This window comes from Suncus etruscus, chromosome 17, assembly GCF_024139225.1.
Source record: "Suncus etruscus isolate mSunEtr1 chromosome 17, mSunEtr1.pri.cur, whole genome shotgun sequence".
NCBI lineage: Eukaryota > Metazoa > Chordata > Mammalia > Eulipotyphla > Soricidae > Suncus > Suncus etruscus.
This window is the reverse complement of record NC_064864.1, coordinates 21,217,824-21,241,271: the sequence shown is the minus strand read 5'-3', so window position 1 is coordinate 21,241,271 and position 23,448 is coordinate 21,217,824. Positions and strand designations below refer to the sequence as shown.

General features: G+C 41.9%; 1 protein-coding gene and 1 non-coding gene across 5 annotated transcripts in view; one reads left to right on the top strand and one right to left on the bottom strand.

The window, feature by feature from the left end:
• The window catches only part of LOC125995055 (protein HIRA), an 88,914-nt gene that overhangs the window by 57,233 nt on the left and 8,233 nt on the right, over window positions 1-23,448 (bottom strand). Inside the window, exons 2-5 of one of the 4 annotated variants that reach the window (XM_049764591.1) lie at window positions 7,842-7,904; window positions 5,563-5,673; window positions 4,273-4,363; window positions 2,935-3,029 (exon numbers count right to left, since the gene is read on the bottom strand). In XM_049764591.1, the coding sequence (XP_049620548.1) occupies window positions 2,935-3,029; window positions 4,273-4,363; window positions 5,563-5,673; window positions 7,842-7,904 (360 nt within the window). Of the gene's footprint in view, window positions 1-2,640; window positions 2,710-2,934; window positions 3,030-4,272; window positions 4,364-5,353; window positions 5,537-5,562; window positions 5,674-7,841; window positions 7,905-23,448 lie in introns of those variants that run through there. The other 3 variants (XM_049764592.1, XM_049764593.1, XM_049764594.1) reach the window with 3 other exon arrangements.
• Window positions 21,443-21,587, top strand: LOC125995221 (U4 spliceosomal RNA). The gene has a single exon (XR_007490776.1). It is a non-coding gene; the product is annotated as a U4 spliceosomal RNA (small nuclear RNA).

The following is a 23,448-nucleotide window of genomic DNA, read 5'->3' as shown; positions in this document are numbered from 1 at the left end:
GTGGTTTACTACATAAAAATTGCAATGAAATGAACTGGAGAAATCTGAAGTTAATACTATATTACAAAATGCTTTTTAAAATTGCTAATAAAACCATGTCTCTTTTCTGGGTTCCTAGATGATCATTTCTTTTTTGTAGAACTTACGGTAGGTATCTGAGTGAAATTCTTGCCTGTGTTTGCCTTTTTTATACTATAAGCATTTAGATAGAGAATCTTTGTTCTTTTTTAGCACAGCATTTGTTTGTTAAGCTCACTATACAAAAGACCTCCCAACAGACAAAAGACAGGGGTCTGAGTAAAAGTACAGTAGGAAGTTTGCCTGCCTTGTACACTGCTGACTAGGCTTTGGCCCTGGAACCAATACATAAGGAGAGCCCAGCTAGCAAACAGCAGAACTGGTTGGGAGTTAAGAGACAATCATCAAGACTGTTTACTTCTAGCACACAATGAGACCTGACAGTCCACATCTGAAAGTTAGTAAATTATATCTTGATATACAGAAAGCACTCTATAGCCCTCTTAGTATGAGTTGTCAGCAAGGGGTTCCACTGCCAGCTATGTTCCATTGCTGGCCCCTAGCCAATCAGACTATGCTCCCTACCAGCTCTGGGGTACATGCTTTGTCATTACCAGCTAGAACTAAGAGCCAAGAGCCTTACTGAAATATTCTCCAGCCACTACCCAGGATTGCATAACGGAGGAAGCCTTGTGGCTCCAGGCACCTGAGCCCCTGGTTGCTGCCCATTTAAACTTGACTCACAAGTATCCCTGAACAGATACTAAGTTCATGGTCACTTTCAAGCCCTCTCAGATTCAATGCTGTAACATAGGTAATACAATCAAGATCAAGTCCCTGGTCACCAAAAAGCATACTTGACCTTGGTGCTACAAAACTGTGTGAGAAAACTGCAACTCTCTTTACATAGAGACCTACTCTAATCAAAGTTAGAAGTAGTTAGGAACAGGGATCCATGATTTGAAGTTCCTAGTTACAAACCAGTCTAGGCCCCCAGTAAGGCCTATGTGGAACACTAGATATAAATAGAAAATAGAGAAATTTAATCACACCAATAGAGTAAGACAAGAACCTAGAAAGAATTCCTAATATGACAGAGGCATGCAAGCTATCTACACAAGAATTCAAAATTATAGTCTGGAGCAATAGTATATTGGGCAGGACACTTTCCTGGCATTCAATCGAACCAGGTTCAATCCCTGGTATACTATATGGTCCCCTGAGCACTGCCAGGAATAATTCCTAAATACAGAGCCAGGAGTAACTCCTGAAAACACTGTGTATGGCCCAAAAACAAAAAGAGAAAAAAAACAATGATATGTTAAGTGTTTTTTTTTTTTTAACATTTTGCTTTCAAAGATTTAATGTAATATATTCACTTATTTCTGTCCTTTCATTATCTTTCTTCTTGACTGGTTCCCAACTACCGCTACACTACCTAATACTGATTAAAGAATGGCATGTTTCACAAAGAAAAAGAGCATCCTATTTGCATGGTAAATGTCACAGGGTAATGGGAAGAAGAAATGTTGAGATTATGACTTTGCCTATCATACAGGTTACATCAGAAGTCCTTGAGGCTCTACTTTATGCTTGAGCACCCTCAAATATGTGTATCATGTTATCTAGAGGAACCTATTAGACTGCATTGAAGGCAGCTGTGAATAAGTAAGATACATATTTTAATTATTATAATACCAGAATACTACACTTTGATAGCTTTGAGATAAGTCAATCAATCTGTGGTCACTAAGAAATAGTTGGCTGCCTTTAACTCTACAGGTGTATGCAAAGGTTTGCTGAGTATGAACTGCCACTGAGTGTAGTCTGTGTCTTCTAAATCTCTTACTCCTATCCCACCTTCCCTCAGCAATCATTCCAATTTCAATGAACTCTTCGCATTCTTTTTTTTAATTCTTCGTATTCTTATCCCTCCCCTTCAAATCCAGCAAATCCCACATAGAATCTGAATTAGTTCCCATGTCCCAAAAGAGGATGCCACGAGCTAAAAATTACCTTCATCTCTCTTCTTGCCTATTTTTAAAAAGTTTCCCAGATCAGTATCTTATTAATATCAATCATCAGACCTGTACAATTTTCATCTGAACTATTGAAAAACTTGTCCAAAATGCAGGCAGAATAACCTATTTCTTATACTTTAAAAATTTAAATGGTTCCTGTCTCTTTCATGATAAAGGCTGTCTTTACTCCAGAAAAATGAGACTTCCATAACCTTGTCTGCATATTCAGTGCTACCCTCACTCTTCTATATAAAGAACTATTAGTAGTGAAATGCTGCCAACATTTACACTAACTCTTTCTTGATTTTGCTTTCTTTTGCCTCAAAAACATAACAGGTCATTTTGAGGCTAAACCACAGATTTTTTGAGGTTAGCCTAAATTATATTCACTCTGGTACTTCATGACATCTAGCCAAGTATAAAACACATGGCTTTAGATGACTATCAACTGACCTGACCTTCCTCATCTTCAGTCCAAATCTGTTAAATATCTCTTCATATCAACTTTATATAAAACACCTTGCAAACATGTTCAAGGTCAACTATAAAACTTCACTGGGTCTGCGTGCTAGTTTCTGTGGAATAAAGAAAGTGCGCTTACGGACTTAGTGATCCACTGATGAAGGTAATGATTCAGTTCACCAGGACAAACAGCAAAACGTGGGGAGTTCTAAATTAAAAATATAAACATACACCCTATGAGAGTAGGAGTGGGGGCACTGAATACAGCTGTAGGCAGGCAGTGGGGACAGAACTTAATGTCTGGCAGGATGTATGAATGATGGTGATCACGAGGGACAGCCCAGATGTAGGGCTGCTACAAAGTTATAGAGGTGTGACTTCTGATTTCAGCTACTTGCTGGGGCTGCCCACTCCAAAAGGCAGACCCACTCACCGCCTGAGTGACTCCGAAGGATGGAAACGCATCGCCACTGCTCCACATTGGCAAGCTTACCACTGGAGCCAAATACGGTGCTGGGGCCAATGTACCTGTGTGAGAAAGGAGTCAGAAAGGCATCCAGGAATGGTCTAGGGATTGAAAAGAGATGCTCCCTGTAGCATAGGTTATTATGGCAAATTGACTCAAGCTAAAACAGACAAGGGCTGGAATGCATGGAATTGCTGAATAGGGACTGATTAGGCAAATTACAATCCATGCACTTAGTGAAATACTTACTGAAATAAGCATCACAAAATTTGTGATAGACCATTCACAGAATGGAAAAATGTTTATAATATATAACTTTTAAAAAAGGAGACCCATTATACAACTTAGGTGAAGGAAAAAATACACATAATATAGACATCACCTATGCATAAAATACAGATCAGAATGACACAAATAAAAAATATCACATTCTAACCATAAATTTTATAGTGAGACTGCTGCTTAAAATTTATTTTCAAACTTGTATATTAATATAAGATTTATAACTAAAGCAATTAAAATACAGAATTTTCAAGCCCTTAAAATGAACTGAACGCCACTCTCTATATACCTGAGGCCAAGAAAACACTGAAACAATGAATAACTAGCTTTTCTCACCTGAACAGTTACAAGGCTCCCTTAGTTCCATAGAACAAACTCACAGAAAGAGCTTGTGGAGGTTTATGAGTACGCCAGAAGAGATAGGCGGCTTGTGCTTATGAAGCCACAGGCAGAGGGCCACTCTGGCTTAGCAGATCTGATCCCTGAGTCTAAATGACTCCCAGGATCCCCTAGGGAATTGCTTACAGAAGAAAACTTCAGGACCCATTTTCGAGACTGCTTGGATTTAAAGAAACATGGGTTTTCCAGATGATGTGTTTATTTTGGTTTATGAGCAGGGTATTTTCAAGGGAGGTCCTCAGAGTCCCAGCATGAGGCTGACAGAGCATGAGATGTATGGTAAGGAGAATAGCTCTGGAACTATAACAGACTCTATTAGAGCAACTCACTTTCATCTGAAGAGCAAAATAAACAAAACCTCCAATATCAGAACTGGGAAGGATTAATTCACTTTCAGGTGGAAATACTGCACCCACTTGAAGGGATAACGCAGTATTTCACCAAGCAGGTAGATGGTCTCCTCTTAATTTCAGCTGCTTATAACCAACATGCGCTTTGTGCTGCTTAAGAAGTTAGGGCTCTTGGGACGCTTCACAGTGGCAGGGTGGGGGAAAGGTGACTATGAGAAAGACCAGTAAAAAAACTTCTAAAAATAAAATGTGAAGAAAGAAAAATGATGCTTACGTAGCCCGCTTCCACACCATAATCAGTTTGTCATCTCCCCCAGAAGCTAAATACATCCCACTGTTTGACCACCGCACACAGTTCACACATGCTGGGAAGAAAAAAAAAATAGGATGATGAAAATCCAATAGTTATGTCCATTTCCTTATGCAGTTTGGCAAGATGCAAAGGATTTACAAGTTTTGATTTACCTAGTCTACTAAAGTTTTCTACTGAGTGAGAGCCCCAGAAGAAGAAGTTTGAACATTAGCCTACTCTTGTTTTGTTCAAATTTTATCAGAAACGCATCTCGAGGAGAAAAAGGCTATTATATAATCTTTAAGCAGTGTTAGTGCTAATGATACAATCAATAGAAGGAAGTTTATTTCCATGAAAACTGGTGACAACTAAATCTCATTTCTGAAAGGCTAATGACATGCATTTTTGCATGGAATTACACTTAACATGAAGCATGTACTAAAAAGGCTAAGATGCCTTTTTCCAGAACTTTCAGGAAAGCAGCTTGGTTTTATACAAAGTTCTGGTTTTATTCTACCTGTTAGCTCTTTGAAATTCTGATGTGTCAAACTTGTGAGCACTGCAAGTTGATTGATTCTGTAGTTATAAACTATAACCAATAGAAATTTCCTGGTTTCTGATAGGTCAAAGGCTACTGGTATCCTGTAATACAAGGAACAACTCCTAAGAAGTGGCCTACAGTATGGTTCCTGTGGCTGACTTGTGCTTGTTGGTAGGACACTGAGAGGCATGTTGAAAAGAACACACGGAAAAGGAAGGAAACGTAATCATTAATGAAACATCTCAGGGGAGAGAGCTAGATTGGAAAACAGAATGAGGTAGTTACCCTGTTAGTACAGGGTGGGAAACTAGGTCCTAAAGCAGGGAAGAAAACTACAACACTGTCTGATGGTCAAAGGGTCAGGGTCAAAGATCTCAGAGTGATACACTGGCATCTGAGACATTTGTTGTGTTGTTTTATACACACCCTTCCCAAGAACCCTACTGCTTTCCAGGTTGCTGGCCCCAAAGCCCCATGGAATCAGGCAGTAACGACTCATGAGCAGGAAATCACCAGAGGTACCTGCAGACTGTCCAAAGATGGTTCTGTGAGCGGGCCGAGTCTTCTGCCGAATAACTCACCCAGGTGTGCAGCCAACATCTGTGCCTTCAGACAGCAGGCCGTGGGGAGTTAGCGCCGCACGGGGCCTTATCTTTCTAATTACAAACACATGTGCTAACCTTGGGCACTCTGCCAACACGTAAAGCCTGCAAAGGGCCACTCTGTAATACCTAAATGATTGTCCATCTGGCAAAGCATCTTGGGAATATTTTCATCCTTCTCGTCATCCTCTTGGAGGACTGGAGACATATTCCAGATCACAACCTTCCCAGAATCCTGTCCTGGAAGGAAGGAGCAGAAATAGAATCACATTCAAGAACAGAAATTTGATATTGATGAATTATGAGACACAGTTCTTTCTTTGTATAAAGAAAGTTTGTATAAATAACTGACCTGATTAGAGAAAATCAAATTTGAATTACTAATGTTACAGGAAAAATAAAACATTAATCACTGACCCAAAAAATTGTAGATTTGGGGCCGGAGCAATAGCACAGCGGTAGGGCATTTGCCTTGCACACGGCTGACCCAGGACAGACCTAGGTTCGATCCCCGGCGTTCCATATGATCACCTGAGTCAAGAGCGATTTCTGAGCGCATAGCCAGGAGTAACCCCTGAGCGTCACCCAAAAACCAAAAAAAAAAAAAAAAGATGTGATTTATGCAGACCAAAGAGAATACAGGGGGCAGTACTCTTATCTTGCACAAGATAAGATATCTTAACTCAAGTTTGATCCCTGGCATCCTATTTGGTCCCCTGAGCCACAGAGCCAGGAGAAAGCCCTGAGTATTGCCTGATAAGTCCTCCCACCCCCCAAAAAACATTGCGAATTTAGTAGTAGGTTGAGACTAACTTGACTTTCTGAAAAGAACCCTGGACTAGAATTCGGGAGGGAGTAAGCTCTGGTTTGCCTCTAACGTGAATCCACCAGATTTTCCTAGGACCAGCAGTTTCATCTGTAAAATGAAAAGGTTGCAAAAGTCAGCATCCCAAAACTTTTTCATGGTCTATGTATGGATACCCCAGCAACCATGAGAACTACACAGTCCTGCTAAGGTTTCTGTCCTCTTCCAAGTTGTTGAAATTCCTGGTTGTTCCCATAACTAACAGGATACTTTGAGATCAAAGTTTGAAATGTGCTCTGGACAGAGAAAAAAGGCTTATTTTATTCTCAGCTATCCTTTGCTTTTAAATTTGAGATGTAAGAGCAACTATAAGAGGGCATTTAGGGTCCCTGACATCATTAGCTATAGTTTTATATATATATATATATATATATATATATATATATATATATAGTTATATATATCAGCAGATATATGATGATATATATCATCAGATACAGTTACTTATTTATGCATGTTTCTATGAATTTCAGCAGTATTTTCTTTCAAAGTTTTACACTCCTAATAACTAATAAAACCCAGTCTTTCATTTAACTTTTTATTACTGAAAAGCACAAACCAATAAATGTCCTGAAATAGATCTATCAAAATTATAACGCACACTGAAATACTCTCCCTGACATTAAGCAAAATTATTTCTTCTGTAACTTCTTTCTTAGCTTTTACTATGCCAATAGTAAAGGGTAGAAGGGTATGCTACTTCTGGTGGATGAAAAGAAAACCAGCCCTCCAGTTAAGTCCAGAGCTCCCTGCAAAGATGAGACCAAGGCTTCACCTATATCTAACAATTTCCCTGCATGACCTAGCAGCAACCCATCTTCCAGCACTTAGTCTGGGGAAGAGGAAGAATCTGCACAGGCATGAAGCCACCAGAGACAGAGTTCTATGGGGTTGCTACTTTCTGCTATAATCTTTCTGTTTTGGTGTAAAAAATGACTTTAACTGACTTTGTAGATTAACACAAACACTCTCCATTTTCAGATTAAAAATGTGCCTTTCTTGGCTTCCAGAACAAAGACAAAGATCTAGAGTTCTTGCCTAGGGGGCTGGAGCTTTAATTCACAGAATTATCAGTCATTGTCTCCATTTAGTATGCCAGGACCCAGAGAATGTGAAACTGGTCCAATAAATATGAATTAGGTAGATAAAATCATCACAATAATATAATGTACACATAAAAAAAGCCTGCTTTTAATTCAATCCATTCAGACGAAACATTAAAATAATTTTTAATCGAGTCACCCTGAGATAGTTACAAAGTTATTAATAATTGTGTTTCAGTCATACAATGTTACAACACTCATCCCTTCACTAGTGCACAATTCCCACCACTGATGTCTCCAGTCCATTCCCCAACCCCACTTGCCCCTATGGCAGACATTTCTCCCTCTCTTAGATGAAACATTTTAATGACACATTTTAAATGCAATCAAAACCATACTTAGTTGAAAATACAGTGTATTTTCTCTCTTCTGCACAATGGGAAGGAGAAGCACAGCAAGAGGCAGGGCTTTGAGCTTTCCCTGTTACTTTGTGAACACACCTTGTCCTCCAGTTGCGAACTTGGTCCCGTCAGGGTGAATATCAACAGAAAAAATTGGCTTGCCTGGAATCAAAGAAAAAAATCATACACACAATATTTACCTTAATATTTATTCACTAGAGAATAGCAACATATTTAAAATTTAAAAATACTATTGAATCACTGCTTATAGGGAAATAAAATAGGTTAACAACTAACTCAACCAGGCAATTATATGTAAGAGACGAGTGATATGACCATTTCAACTAAAGTATAAAGTTGCTAGAAGACTACAGTAACATAAAATGCCTAAAAGTCTAAGTGGGACAAGAGGCTATGGAGATACTGATACAAAGGTCAGGGGTGAATGCTATGCATGCTTGGGGTGTTAGTTTAGTGTCTTGCACTGAATGCTCTTCTCACTAAAACTCCTTGCAGATTGTCCTGGAGCCAGAGAAAGAGTACAGAGGATAAAGTATTTTTCTAATATGCGATCAACCTGGGTTTGACCCCTGTCACCTCATATAGTCCTTTGAGCATTACCTGGAGTGATTCCTCAGTGCAGATCCAAGAGTAACTCGAGCAATTCCAGGTATGGAGGCCCCCCACCCCAGCCAAAGATCTAGAGAAATACACACAGTGGGATAATAAAAGGTAGGTGCTAAGAACACAGATAAAGACTGGAAATGCTCATACTAGTGTTTTCTTGCCAAATGGAGGGATAAGCTGGCATACTCATGCCCTTCATGAGCTACATATGGGCCAAGTGGTGCCATATGTGGTAAGCCATAGAATCTGAGAATCTACCACTAAAATGTTCTGCACTCTCTCAAAGGCTGAAGGTCTAGGAGAGAAACAATAATGAGTGTTTCTATACATCTGGAATGTGAGAAGTGTCTCAAGGTTAAACAGTTTGGATCAAGGGTGTAGTCTTGAGTCATGCAGACACCACTGCTCCAAAGACAGTGAGAAACAAGGAGACCAGGGCATCTAGTGCCGAGAGCCACAGTCCTGGTGATTCCAGAAACCAATGGCAAATCTACACCAATGGCAAATCTGAGACTCAATGGAACTGAGAAAAACAGGATGTCTCCAAGTAGGGTAAGAATAGTACCAGGGAGCCTGGACTACATCAGCACTGCTTTCTCACTTAGGTCTCCTGGGGAAGCCGCAGTAGGCTCTCTTGGTGATGCTAGCTGGCTGCTTCCTAAAAGCCCATGCCATATATAAGGTATGTTCTGTCAAAGCTGTCTTTTCTAACCAAAGCAGCTACTTCCCAAGTCATGACAGTTTGAGTGTTTTATGTGTCCCTACAACAACACAGGAATCATAATCCAGGATACTTCCTAAATCTCATATAACCCTCTAAAGCACATACTTTTGAGATTATCTCTGAAGGAGAAAACAGAAGTACAATTTTTAGGAAAGTTGCCTGAGGCTACAGAGCTGCTAGGTGGAGTTGAAATATTTGACTCCAGAGCCTTTGAATAACATGATGTGTTGCAGCCCACCCCCCAGGTGAAGCAGAGTACCCAGTAGATTCAAGGCTAGAGATGACACTAACTGAAAGGAACCAATGCAAGGCCCAAGTTGAAAGTAGGGAACCAGAGCATATATGGCAGACCCTTAGACTTGCTAAGCTGAGCAGTGTCCAATACATTTTTTTTTTTTTTTAGGGAAGTGGTGAAAATCAAACCTAGTAATGCTCAGGGATCACCCTGAGTGGGGCTTGGGAGATCTATAAGGGGAACAGGGAAATAAACCTCGGTTTGCCACGTGCCTGGAAAGTGCCCTACCCATGACTATGAATCCAGTACCTGATTTTTTTTTTTTAACCAAGGCTGAAGTCTAAAGAAGATAGGGAAGTTTAGTTTTTGACTAGAGATAGCCACTTGTCATGCAAGAAATCCAACTCATAAGGGACGAAGTTTCAGCTCAAAATATGAAACTCATCACAAAGAGTGGTGAATACTGTTAGGGAAATAACCACACTAACAACTAGCATGACAATGTTAATGAATGAGAGAAGTAGAATGCCTGTCTCAAATATACGCAGGGGAGGGAAAGGAGGGAGATCGGGGGTACTGGTGGTGGGAATGTTGCACTGGTGAAGGGGGGGTGTTCTGTTTATGACTGAAAGTCAACTACAATTATGATTGTAATTATGGTGCTTAAATAAAGATTAAAAAAAGAAATCCAACTCAAAGACTACCCTAGGGCAACTATATTGAGAAGCCCAAGAGGGCCACATGAAGAGGGTAAGAGAACTGAGACAATAATAAAAATGAGGGCTGGAGATATAGCATGGAGGTAGGGTATTTGCCTTGCATGCAGGACAGTGGTTCAAATCCCAGCATTCCATATGGTCCCCTGAGCCTGCCAGGAGAGATTTCTGAGGTAGAGCCAGGAGTAACTAACCCCTGAGCGTTGCTGAGTGTGGCACCCCCCCCCCAAAAAAAAAGAAAGAAAATAAGAGCTCTGAAAACAGAACCCAAGATGAACTATTCTAGTCATAGCTACTGTAGTCAACCCAGCAGACCACCTATAGCTTAAGATAAACACTGTTAGGTAGCAGAATCACATATAATAAAATGATTAGTAAATTTGGTGGAAGTCTTTAAAAAAAAACAGTGATAACCCCAAATCATAAAATTTTAATTCATTCATCTTACTCACTCCCTGACCCTGTCCACACTAAGTCAATGTAGACTGAGGCATCTTCATTTTTGTTTGTTTTGTTTTGGGGCAACCACTGGTGGTACTCCAGGCTTAACTCCTGGTTCTGTGCTCAGTGTACCATATAGGAAGGATGTCAGGAGTCAAACTGGGTCAGCTGTATGCAGGCAATATCCCTTATCTGCTGTACCATTGGTCCAGTCCTAAGCAAAAAAAATTTTAGCTGACTCCATCAGCCTTTCATAGGTTATGTCAAAAGGACATCTAGATCCTCAGAATATTTTCAATACCTTAAATCTGTGTGCCATCAAGAAGTAAAAAGTTATTTACCTTAAGTCACAGGTCAATTTGATTTGTTAAGAACACAGACCTGGGGCCCGGAGAGATAGCACAGCGGTGTTTGCCTTGCAAGCAGCCGATCCAGGACCAAAGGTGGTTGGTTCGAATCCCGGTGTCCCATATGGTCCCCCGTGCCTGCCAGGAGCTATTTCTGAGCAGACAGCCAGGAGTAACCCCTGAGCACCGCCGGGTGTGGCCCAAAAACCAAAAAAAAAAAAAAAAAAAAGAACACAGACCTGGGGCCAGAGTGATAACACGGCAGTAGGGCATTTGCCTTGCATGCAGCCAACCAGGGACAGACCTGGGTTCGATTCCCAGCATCTCATATGGTCCCCATGCCTGCAAGGAGTGATTTCTGAGAGCAGAGCCAGGAATAACCCCTGAGCGATGCCAGGTGTGGCCTTTCCCCAAAACAGAACACAGACCCGGGGCCAGAGCAATAGCACAGTGGTAGGGCATTTGCCTTGCACACAGTCAACCCAGGACAGACCTGGGTTAGATCCCCAGCATCCTATATGGTCTCCTGAGCCCACCGGAGTGATTTCTGAGCACAGAGTCAGGAATAACCCTGAGCACGGCCAAGTGTGGCCCAAAAGCCACCCCCAATTAAAATAAGATAGAATACAGATCTAGGGGTCAGAGCGATAGCAAGTAGGACATTTGCCTTGCATGCAGTAAAATGGGGTTCAATCCCTGGCATCCCATATGCCCCCCCCCGGCTGCCAGGAGTAACTCCTGAGCACTGCCAGGTGTGGCCTGACCCCCCATCAAAAAATTACAGATCTAAGTCATATTGAACTCAGAGGCCTATGTGACCAGGTAACAATCATAGCCCAAGTCTCTCAGAAAAATCCACTCTCAGCATCTATGGAATGCTTTCTCATTCAAAGTGAGCAAAGCAATTGGGAAGTAAAAATCTCAGCTATTTGTAAGAAGCTCTCAGAATACATATAGTCATATAAACCTTAGAAGATATGGTCACAAGAATCAAAATCTGACTAAGCAGAAAACCACCCGAGTATGGACATTTTAACAGAAAGCACAACTAGACAAGAGGCCTGAATTTCTCTCAGGGACAACACTTTATAAGATTAATTTAATATTGACATTCACACAGTAATCAAGGTTAGTATCAAAACCCAAGCGGTTGTGAGAATACAATAATCTCTTTCTTGTGCAAGTGTAATGTACATAATCTAGAACCGTAGTCTATAGAGAAACTACTTAATCTCACTTAGGTTAACTCCATTCAGCTTTCTATTAGGCAGCTAATTCTTAACGCCTTCGAAGTGTTTAGAATTCTTGATCTTTGCACTCAAACCTGCTATATTCATTGTCCGTCACTATTTGGGCTATGTCACAGGAAAAGCCAACAGGTGTTTTGCTTAACAACTCCCCCATTAGATTTTTTACTTCATCTTTGCTGCCTCATTACTGGTCTCTGTAGTTCCTAGACTGCACTAGGCAGGCTCCCACACAGTTCCTTCTATAATGGCTCTTTCCTCAGCACAAAAACTCTTCTCCCAAATAAAATCCAAAGCTCTTTCTGGCCTCATTTCAGTTTTCGCACAATGTCACCTTCTTATGGAAGCTGACTTTTCAAAGCACACTTCATCCAACTTGGCTTACTCAATGCCTTTAAGTCTGATGTTTTTTTGTTTTGTTTTGTCTTTTTAGCAATTAAAATTTTTGCAAAAAAAAAAAAAAAAGTTTGCCTTATATACTACATGCTTTACTGTGTCTGTCTACCCAACCACAGAATGTAAACTCCTAGAATTCAGCAATTTGTGTCTGTTTTACTGGCAAAAACATTTTTTCCCAGGACCTAGAACTGTGGTTTGGCATTCAATATTTATTGAATGAATGGAGGAAACTGTTGGCAGAGAACCAAAATTCAAATACACTTTTGTCATTTGCTTCTTAATCTTTGGGAAACAGGCCCTGCACTACCTAAGGTGAGCTCTCAACTATCATACAGCTTTGGCTACTGCTGGTATCTTTTGTTTCCAACCACAAATACTTCTCCAGTTTTCTTAGGCACTACCACAATGCCATGTCATAAGAGTTAAGTGGTTGAAATATTCAACCACAAACACTTCTCCAGTCTTAGCTAAGTACTACCACAATGATGTCTCATTAAGTGTTCAGTGGCCGAGAGATTCACAGTATATCACAGGAAGGAAGTTCTAGCTACTATGCTATACTTATTGCTACTGCTATATATATATTTTCTTTTTCTTTTTTGTGGTTTTTGGGTCACACCCGGCAGTGTTCAGGGGTTATTCCTGGCTCTAGGCTCAGAAATTGCTCCTGGCAGGCACGGGGGACCATATGGGGCGCCGGGATTCGAACCGATGACCTCCTGCATGAAAGGCAAATGCCTTACCTCCATGCTATCTCTCCGGCCCCACTATATTTTATTTTACACAGACTAAAGTAGAAAAAAGTGAAGTTGGGGCTGGAGAGAGGGCATTGGAGGTAAGATAAATCAGGCAGTGAGGACTTGAAATAAGAATGGCATTGCTTCTGCAGTAGAATGACCAGGGAGGAGAGTCACGATAAGACTATTCTGTTGGGCCTAGAGAGATAGCATGGAGGTAGGGCATTTGCCTTTCATGTAGAAGGACAGTGGTTCGAATCCCGGCATCCCATATGGTCCCCTGAGCCTGCCAGGAGCAATTTTTGAGTGTAGAGCCAGGAGTAACCCCTGAGCGCTGCTGGGTGTGACCCAACCCCCCAAAAAAGAAAAAAGTAAAATATATACACTTGGGCAGCATTTGCCAACATACAATCAAGAAATTTTTGATAACAGACATCTTTTTTCTTCTCTTTTTTAAAAATAAAAGTTTAAAAAATGGGGAGGGAGGCATAACTGACTGTGCTCAGGGTTTACTCCAGCTCTGTGCTTAGGGATTACTCAACTGTGTTTTGGGACTGAACCTGAGTGCAAGGCAAGCACTGACCTGCTATACTATCTCTCTAGCCCTATCTGTTTTTTTTTTAATATTATTTTTTCTATTATTTTTGCAACACAGAAATATTCTTTAGGGAATAGAGAGATCGTAGAGAGGATACAGTGTTTGCCTTGCAAAATACAACCAGCCAGGGTTAACCCTCTGGCATCCCACAAGGTCCACAGCCTCTGCAATGACTGATCCCTCAGAGTAAGCCCTGAGCGAAGAGTATATATGTGTGTATATACAAAGGGTACATATACATGTGTATACACACAAACTTGCTATACACATGCCCTAACCATTGGGAGAGACATCTGCGCACCAAGTGGAGAGTAGCTCCCAGAGCACTATTGGGTATTTCCCAAATATAAATCAAAATAACCCCCAAACCTTGAAAATTCTAATATTGGCCCTTTAGTGGTGGGTGTGGTAACACTATACCATTAAAACATTTATGATATTGGGGCCAGTGCTAGAGGTAAGGTGCCTGCCTTGCCAGCGCTAGCCTAGGACGGACCGCGGTTCGATCCCCCGGCGTCCCATATAGTCCCCCAAGCCAGGAGAGACTTCTGAGCGCACAGCCAGGAGTAACCCCTCAGTGTTACCGGGTGTGCAAAAAACCAAAAAAAATAAAAAATAAAATAAAATTTATGATATTAAAACCACCATTAATCTAACTTCAAATTAAAAAAGTAGGTACTGGAAAAATTGTACAATAGGCATGGCATTTGCATTGCATGTGGCCCACCCAGGTTCCATCCTGGCATCCCATGTGGCCCTCCATATGAGCCAGATGGCCAGAGTAATAGCGAAGTGGGTAAGGCATTTGCCTTGCAGGGTTATCCTGGATTCAATTCCCAGCATCCCATATGGTCCCCTGAGTCTGCTAGGAGTAACTTCTGAGTGCAGATCTAGGAGTAACCCATGAGCACCTTTGGGCGTAACCCAAAACAAAACAAAAAAGACCAAAAACATGCAAGAGCCAGAGAGCAGGGATTGGTCTCATGCCAATTACGCGTTTTCTTGCAACTAAAGACACTGCTGAAGCAGTTATAGATTACACAGAGACCATGGCATTGAACACTTGAATATCCCGTCTACATCCAGCAACAGATTTGGCAACAGATTTCAAGTGGTCTGAGAGCTGGTTAACTGTGACCTGAGTTTGTTTAATTTGGGGAGCTCTGGGGGAGACGTTAAGATAGTACTCAAAAGTGATCAGTGGTGGTGCTTATGAGCTCAGAGGCCAGGCCAGGCCCAGAAAATAAACAGAGGTAAGTTCTGCTCAGTGGGAGTGGAGTAAGCTGCCACCCTACTTCCCTTAAAACTCCATCAACCCTGTGAAGACCATTTACTGGGTCCTCAATACATAATGTGATATGTACACGATTCACATACCACATACCACATATTTGGCCACTTCTACACTACTCAGGGTTTACTCCTTGCTCTGTGCTCAGAAGTTATTCCTGGCAGGCTCAGGGAACCATATGAGATGCCCGTATCGAACCGAGGTCAGCAGTGTGTAAAGCAAACACCCTACCGAATGTACTATTGCTCCGGCCCCTAAATGTTGGCTTATTTATTTATTTATTTATTTTTCTTTCTTTTTCTTTTTTTTTTTTTGAGGTGGGGGTCACAGTCGGTGGTGCTCAGGGTTACTCCTGGCTCTGTGCTCAGAAATTGCTCCTGGCAGGCATGGGGGACCATATGGAATGCCGGGATTTGAACCACTGTTGGGCTGCTTGCTAGGCAAATGTCCTACTACTGTGCTATCTCTCCGGCCCCTAAATGTTTATTTTTTAAGTACCAAGTGACTGCCACTTTTTTCAAAGAACATATAAAATATTTTAACAGTATATGCTTCTATCTGTACCTCCTAATATTTCCAAATTAAAAATATATCACTTCTGAGATACTTGAACCCTAAAGCAGCAGCCTGGTGGAATTTTGAAGAAAAAAAAAGCCCCACTTTGAATTGAGCTGAGGTATGTGAGATTAGCATTAGTGGTCATAGGCAGTGGCCAGATATGGATTTTAAAAGTGCCAGTTTGAAATGAATTTGAGGTGCATGAAACTAGAGCAGCAGCTTGTTGGTTGTGGGCAGAGTTTGGAGAGAAACAATAGCTCCAGTTTAATTCGAGCTAACGCGTGTGAGACTAGCAGGAGCAGCCATAGGCAGTGGCCAGATAAAAATTTTAACACCTGGACATCAAACAGCTCACTACTGCCAGTGTGTTAAAGACAAATTCAAAGAAGAAATCAGAAGATTCTTAGATGCAGAGAAAGCATTTGACAAGGTCCAACACCCATTCATCATAAAAACTTTGCAACAAGATGGGAATTAAAGGAATTTTTCTCAATATAGTCAAGGCCATTCATATTATGGGAAAAAATTAAAGCCTTTCCTTTTAAGTCTTAACAGTGGTCCTCAAACTATGGCCCACGGGCCACATATTGTATTTGTATCTGTTTTGTTTCTTCATTGCAAAGTAAGATATATGCAGTGTGCATAAGAATTCGTTCATAAGTTTTGTTTTTACTATAGTCAGATCCTCCAATGGTCTGAGGGACAGTGAACTGGCCCCTGTTTTAAAAGTTTGAGGACCCCTGCGTTTAAGATCTGGCACAAAACAAGGTTGCCCCCTCTCTCACTACTACTTTTTTCTTGGAGGCGGGGCGGGGGGGGGGGGCTTTTGGGCCACACCCGGTGACGCTCAGGGATTACTCCTGACTATGCACTCAGAAATCGCTCCTGGCTTGAGGGACCATATAGAACGACAGGGGATCGAATTGTGGTCCATCCTGGGCAAGGCAGATGTCTTACCACTTCTGCCACCGCTCTGCCCGCCCCCCCCACTTCTATTCAATATAGTACTGGAAGAACTTGCCATAGAAATTAGGCAAGAAAAAGATATTAACAGCATCCAAATAAGAAAGGAAGAAGATAGGACCGTAGAGATAGTATGGAGGTAGGGCATTTGCCTTACATGAAGAAAGACAGTGGTTTAAATCCCGATATCCTATATGGTCCCCCAAGACTGCCAGGAGCGATTTTTCTTTTCTTTTTTTTTTTTTTGGCCACACTCCTTTGATGCTCAGGGGTTACTCCTGGCTAAGCGCTCAGAAATTGCCCCTGGCTTAGGGGGACCATATGGGACGGCAGGGGATCGAACCCCGGTCCTTCCTTGGCTAGCACTTGCAAGGCAGACATCTTACCTCTAATGCCACCTCACCAGCCCCCAGGAGCGATTTTTCTGAGTGCAGAGACAGGAGTAACCCTTGAGTGCCTCCGGGTGTGACCCAAAAGCCAAAACCCCCCAAAATTAAAAAAATTAAAAAAAAAAAGTAAGAAGTCAAGTTCTTACTGTTTGCAGATGACATGATACCATATTTAAAGAACCCTAAAGACTTTACCAAAGAGCTACTAGAAACAATAGATTAGTATAGTAAAGTGGCAAGCTACAAAATTAACACAAAAATCCATAGCGTTTTTATAAACAAATATTAAAAGAGAAGAAAGAGACATTAAAAAAGCAACCCCAGGGGCTGGAATGGTGGCACAAGCAATAGGGTGTTTGCCTTGCATGCGCTAATGTAGGTCAGACTGCCTGCGTCCCATATGGTCTCCCAAGCCAGGAGCGATTTCTGAGTGTATAGCCAGGAGTAACCCCTGAACATCACCGGGTATGGCCCCAAAACAAACAAAACAAAACAGCAATCCCAGGGGCCGGAGGGATAGCACAGGATAGCATAGTGGTAGGGCATGCTACCTTGCATGTGGCTGACCCAGGACAGACCTGGGTTTGGTTCCCAGCATCCCATATGGTCCCCTCAGCCAGCCAGGGGCAATTTATGAGCTCAGAGCCAGGAGTAACCCCTGAGCTCTGCTGGGTGTGGCCCCCACCAAGAAAACCAAAAACAAACAAATAAAAAAAACCTATCCCAATCACAATATGCCTCAGAAAATCAAGTACCTTGGAATCAACATAACTAAAGAGATAAAAGACATATCCAAAGAAAAAAACACAAAACACTGTTTCAAGAAATAAAAGAGGACAAAAAATGGAAACATATACCTTGCTCATGAATTGGGAGGATCAACATTATTAAAATGGCAATATTTCCCAAAGCATTGTAAGATTTAATCTAATTCCTCTAAGGATACCCATGACATGTTTCATTTGAAAGAATAAATGTTGACAAATAGTTAAAGCAATCCTTAGAAAAAAATCACTTTCCCCAACTTTAAACTGTACTATACAGCAACAGTCATTAAAACAGTACGATATTGAAACAAAGACAGAACCTCAGATCAATGGAATAGACTTGGGTTTTCTGACAGACACCCAGGTATACAACCAATTAATCTTTGATAAAGGGGCAAGAAATATAAAGTGGAGCAAGGAAAGACTTTAATAAGTAGTGTTGGGGAAAATGGTTAACTACATGCAAAAAAAGTGAACTCAGACCTCTCTTTAACACCATGCATAAACATCAAATCAAATGGATTAAAGACATTAATATCAGACCTGAAACCATAAGGTACATTGTGGAAAACAGGCAAAACACTCCATGACATTGAGACTAAAGGCATCTTCAAGGAGGAAACACCACTGTCAAAGCAAGTGGAAGCAGAGATAAACAAATGGGATTACATTAAACTGAGAAGCTTCTGCACTTCAAAGGAGGAAACAGTGACTAAGATACAAAGGCTATCCAGGGAATGAGAAAAACTATTCACTCCTTACCCATCAGATAAGGGACTAATATCTAAGATATACAAGGTACTGACAGGGAAAAAAAAAATCTAACTCCAGCCAAAAATGGGGAGGAGACAGTAACAGACATTTCCTTAAAGAAGAAAAAGAGGCCAAAAGGTACATGAAAAAATGCCCCACATCACTAATATCAGGGAGATGCAGATCAAAAACAATAACATCTCACACCACAGAGACTGGCACATATCACAAAGAACAAGAACAACCAGTGCTGGCGGGGGGGGGGGGGGGGGGGGGGGGAACAACACTCTTGTTCATTACTGATGAGAATACCGTCTAGTCCAACCTTTCTGGAATACAATATGAGATTCCTCAAAAAACCGGCAATTGAACTTCCTTATGATCCAGCAATATTATTCCTAAGGATATACCCTAGTGACCTCCTATTTTCATTGCAGCACTATTTACAATAGCTAGAATCTGGAAGCAACCCAGATGCCCGACAACAGATTTGTGAATAAACTATGGTACATCTACACAATGGGATACTAAGCAGCTGTTAGGCAAAAAAAGAGGTCATGAAATTTGCTTATGGATGGATGGACATGGAGATTATTATACTGAGTGAAATGAGTCAGAGGGAGAGGGATAAACATACCGTATTTTCCGGCGTGTAAGATGACTTTCGAAATGAAAAAATGTCAACCGAAAATCGGGGGTCATCTTATACGCCAGTATATCCCGAAAAAACGTTTCGATATGCCTGTAAATGAAAATCATCCGGACGAATTTTCCGACTTGATCCTGCACCAATCACTGCCAGGCTGCTCGGACCGCCTCTCTGACTCAGCCAATCAAGCAGGCTTTGATGCATGCAAATGAGACAATGTTCTGCACCAATCGCTGCCAGACTGCTCGGATCGCCTCTCGAACTCAGCCAATCCAAGCAGGCTTTTGATGCGTGCAAATTATACAGTGTTCTGTCCCCGAATCTACACTGTCAAAAGTCGGCTCAGATGGGCCAGAGTCAGGGAGGAAGTCTATTCCAGTAGAACCTCTGAACCTTTGCTTGTTGTGATTGGCTCACTGTGGTACATACAGTTGCAGCACAGGAAGCTCTGTCTTATACAGCGAATATAGGCCTAAACCTAGGCTTTAACAGTAAAATTAGGGGGTTGTCTTACACGCCGGAAAATATGGTAGACTAATCTTAATCATCTATGGGATATAAGGAAAATAAAGGGCAGTGTGGGGACGGTGTGGGGATAATATCCAGAGACAATAGAGATACGGATTAGGAAGATCAGTCCATGATAGGAAGCTTGCCCAAGAGTGCAGTTAAAGTAGAGAAAGGACTACTATGAAAGTGACACGCATGGTAGCGCAAACCACAGTGTCAAAAAAAGAAAGGTGGGGTAGAGGGCCCAGAGAGGTAGAACAGCGGTGTTTGCCTTGCAAGCAGCCGGTCCAGGACCTAAGGTGGTTGGTTCGAATCCTGGTGTCCCATATGATCCCCCGTGCCTGCCAGGAGCTATTTCTGAGCAGACAGCCAGGAGTAACCCCTGAGCATCGCCAGGTGTGGCCCAAAAACCAAAAAAAAAAAAAAAAAAAAAAAAAAAAGAAAAGAAAAAGAAAGGTGGGGCAGAGAAGTAAAATGCTTGTCACTAAAATGCCAGAAGCAGGCAGAGAAGTAAAGTAAAGCAGGTGGGGGAGGTGGGATGGGAGGGAAGAGGGCATCAGGGAGAAAGAGAGGAAAATGGTTGACACTGGTGACAGGAAAGGTGCACTAGTGAAGGATGTTGTACACTGACTGTAATTCAATCATGAACAACATTATCTGTGGAAAAAAAAATCCTGCAGTACAAACAACTTGTAACCACAGTGTTTTTTTTTTTTTTTTTTTTTTTTTTTTGGTTTTTGGGCCACACCCTGTGACGCTCAGGGGTTACTCCTGGCTATGCGCTCAGAAGTTGCTCCTGGCTTCTTGGGGACCATATGGGACGCCGGGGGATCGAACCGCGGTCTGTCCTAGGTTAGCGCAGGCAAGGCAGGCACCTTACCTCCAGCGCCACCGCCCGGCCCTAACCACAGTGTTTAAATAAAAAAATATATATAACTTTTATTCATTTTTTAGGTTTTTTGTACTACACCTAGTGATTCTCAGGACTTAATTCCGGTTCTGTGCTCAAGAAATACTCCTTCCGGGGCCGGAGAGATAGCATGGAGGTAGGGCGTTTGCCTTGCATGCAGAAGGACGGTGGTTCGAATCCTGGCATCCCATATGGTCCCCCGAGCCTGCCAGGAGTGATTTCTGAGCGTAGAGCCAGGAGTAACCCCTGAGCGCTGCTGGGTGTGACCCAAACAAACAAACAAGAATTATCCCTTCCAGTGCTTAGGGGACCATATATGATGCTAGTTATTGAATCTGGGTTGGCCACATGCAACGCAAGCACGTTACCTGCTGTACTACCTCTACACTACATAGATTACTTTTTTGTTTTGTTTTGTTTTGGGGCCACACCCGGTGATGCTCAGGTGTTAGTCCTGGCTATGTGCTCAAAAATCGCTCCTGTCTTGGGACCATAGAGGATAGATAGACGCTAGGGATATAGAGGGGATCATAGAGGGGGCTCTAGAGATAGAACCCAGGTCCATCCTGGGTCAGCCACATGCCAGGCAAATGCCCCACCACTGTGCTATGGCTTGGCACCTACATATATAACTTTTACAATAAAACAGTTTATTTTGCATTTTACAAATTTAAAATACAAATTATGAAAGGTTTCCCTGACATTTCCCTCTCTGAAGAAGCCTATGTTCTCTCAATCTTCCCTCACATTTCTCTTTTATTGCTTTAAATAAAGCTATTTTACTTTTAAAAGCTTTTAAAAAAAAGTTTCCTTGAGACAGGAGTAATATAGTGGGTAGCAGCTTTGCACTGTGGCAGTATTGTAGCCAATGAGGTTTATCCAAGGTGTGATTTTGTTAACTGAAAACTTTTCCCAATACCCCACAATGCCGACTTGAAATATAGTTGGCAATGGCAAGAAAAAGCAAATACAGTAGATAGGGCTCTTGCCTTACCCATCTAAGTTTGATCCCCAATGTCCCATAGGGTCCCAAACCCTGCCAGGAGTGATCCCTGAGCAAAGCCAAAAGCAAGCCCTGACCACAGTGGGTGTGACATAAAACCAAAAGCAAAAGTTTCCCTGTCAAAGTCATTCATAACACTATGAGAAGCCTCTCAATATAATTAAATATGGTATCTCATCAGCCCAAAATACAGACACTTGTCCTGTTCCTTAACAAGAGTCGTAGATCAGAACACTAGTCACACAATGACTAGGTAGGTCCTATGTAGTTGCCTCTCTTGGACCACCCTATCTAAAATTCAGTAATAACCATGCCCCTTCATGAAGTCATATTGCTTATCTCATTCTTTTACATTCTATTCTGGTGAGCCTGCCATCACAGTACAACTCAAACATTTTAAGAGGCGCGGATGTTTCATATTTTAACTGCAGAATAGGTTATGGGATATATTTGTCAAAATTTATCAGACTCTATACTGTACTTCACTACATAAATTATACATTAAAATAATGTATGTGAGGGGGTGGAGTGATAGTACAGTGGATAAGATGTTTACCTGACACTTGGCCAATCCAGGTTTAATCTTCCACCCCTAGCATGGAATAGTTAGGAGTAACCCCTAAGCATCACCAGGCATAGCCCCGAAACCAAAACAAATAATGTATGTCAGAATTTGTTGTTTTCTCTCTCTCCGAACTGAGGCTGATCCTCTTACAACATTGCTCCATCATTATGAGATTCTAGGTTTTTTAGCAGCCCATCAGGCTCTGAATCAGTCCACTAAATATTGCGTGATTCACATATTTTTATGTTCTTGCCCATGCATTGCTCCAAAAATAAGATATCCTTAATATTCCTCAAACCAGTAAGGCAAATTATGGCAGCTCTTTTTGACTGGAAGACTCTTCCATCAGTTTTGCTCCATCAGCTTTGTAGTGGACGCCGTGGCATTGTTAGTCCAGGACCTCTACTACTAGGAATGAAGCACACTCCCCTAGCTGTGGGATGGGAATGTTGGTAGCCTGAGAACTCCTGAATGAGTCCTCCAGATGGGACCTGTCCTTAAAAGAATGATTGCTTCAAGGGGCCAGAGTGATAGTACAATGGGTAGGATGCTTGCCTTGCATGTGGCTGACTGGACTCAATCTTCAGCATACCATATGGGCCCTCAATTCCAGGAATGAGCCCTATGTATAGAGCCAGAATTAAACCCCAAGTACCACCAGTATGCCCCAAAAACAAACACAAAAGAAAAACTGCATCAACCAAGATCATTCAATCAATCCACTTCTCTGGAAGAGCAGGTACCCACCCAACGACTGACTGTGGATATGGAATATAAAGGCCTGAGGGCTCTTTACTCCTAATTCAGAACCATTTTGAAGGTTGAACTCCAAGCTCCAAAGCTCCTCATGGAGTAGGCTACAGCTATTGTTGCACTTGCATCACAGCTAACTTCTCCAAGTCCATTCCTGCTTCCTTCACCCTCTGTAGATAGGAACCCACCAAGAAAACGCCCCAAAAGTTTTTCTGCCTGCAAAATCCTCCAGCTCAGACTTGGCTTCTGTTACAGCCTTACCTTCTCACTCAGGCATCCCTAAACATCCTTTTTTTTCGGGGGGGGGGGGCAGGGGGAATCACATCTGGCGGTGCTCAGGGGTTACTCCTGGCTCTGCAGCACTCAAAAATTGCTCCTGGCATGCACAGGGACCATATGGGATGCTGGGATTCAAACTACCTTCTGTCCTGGATCAGCTGCCCTGGATCGGCTGCGTGCAAGGCAAACGCCCTACCTCTGTGCTATCTCTCCAGCTCATCCCTAAAGCATTCTATTTAAAATTC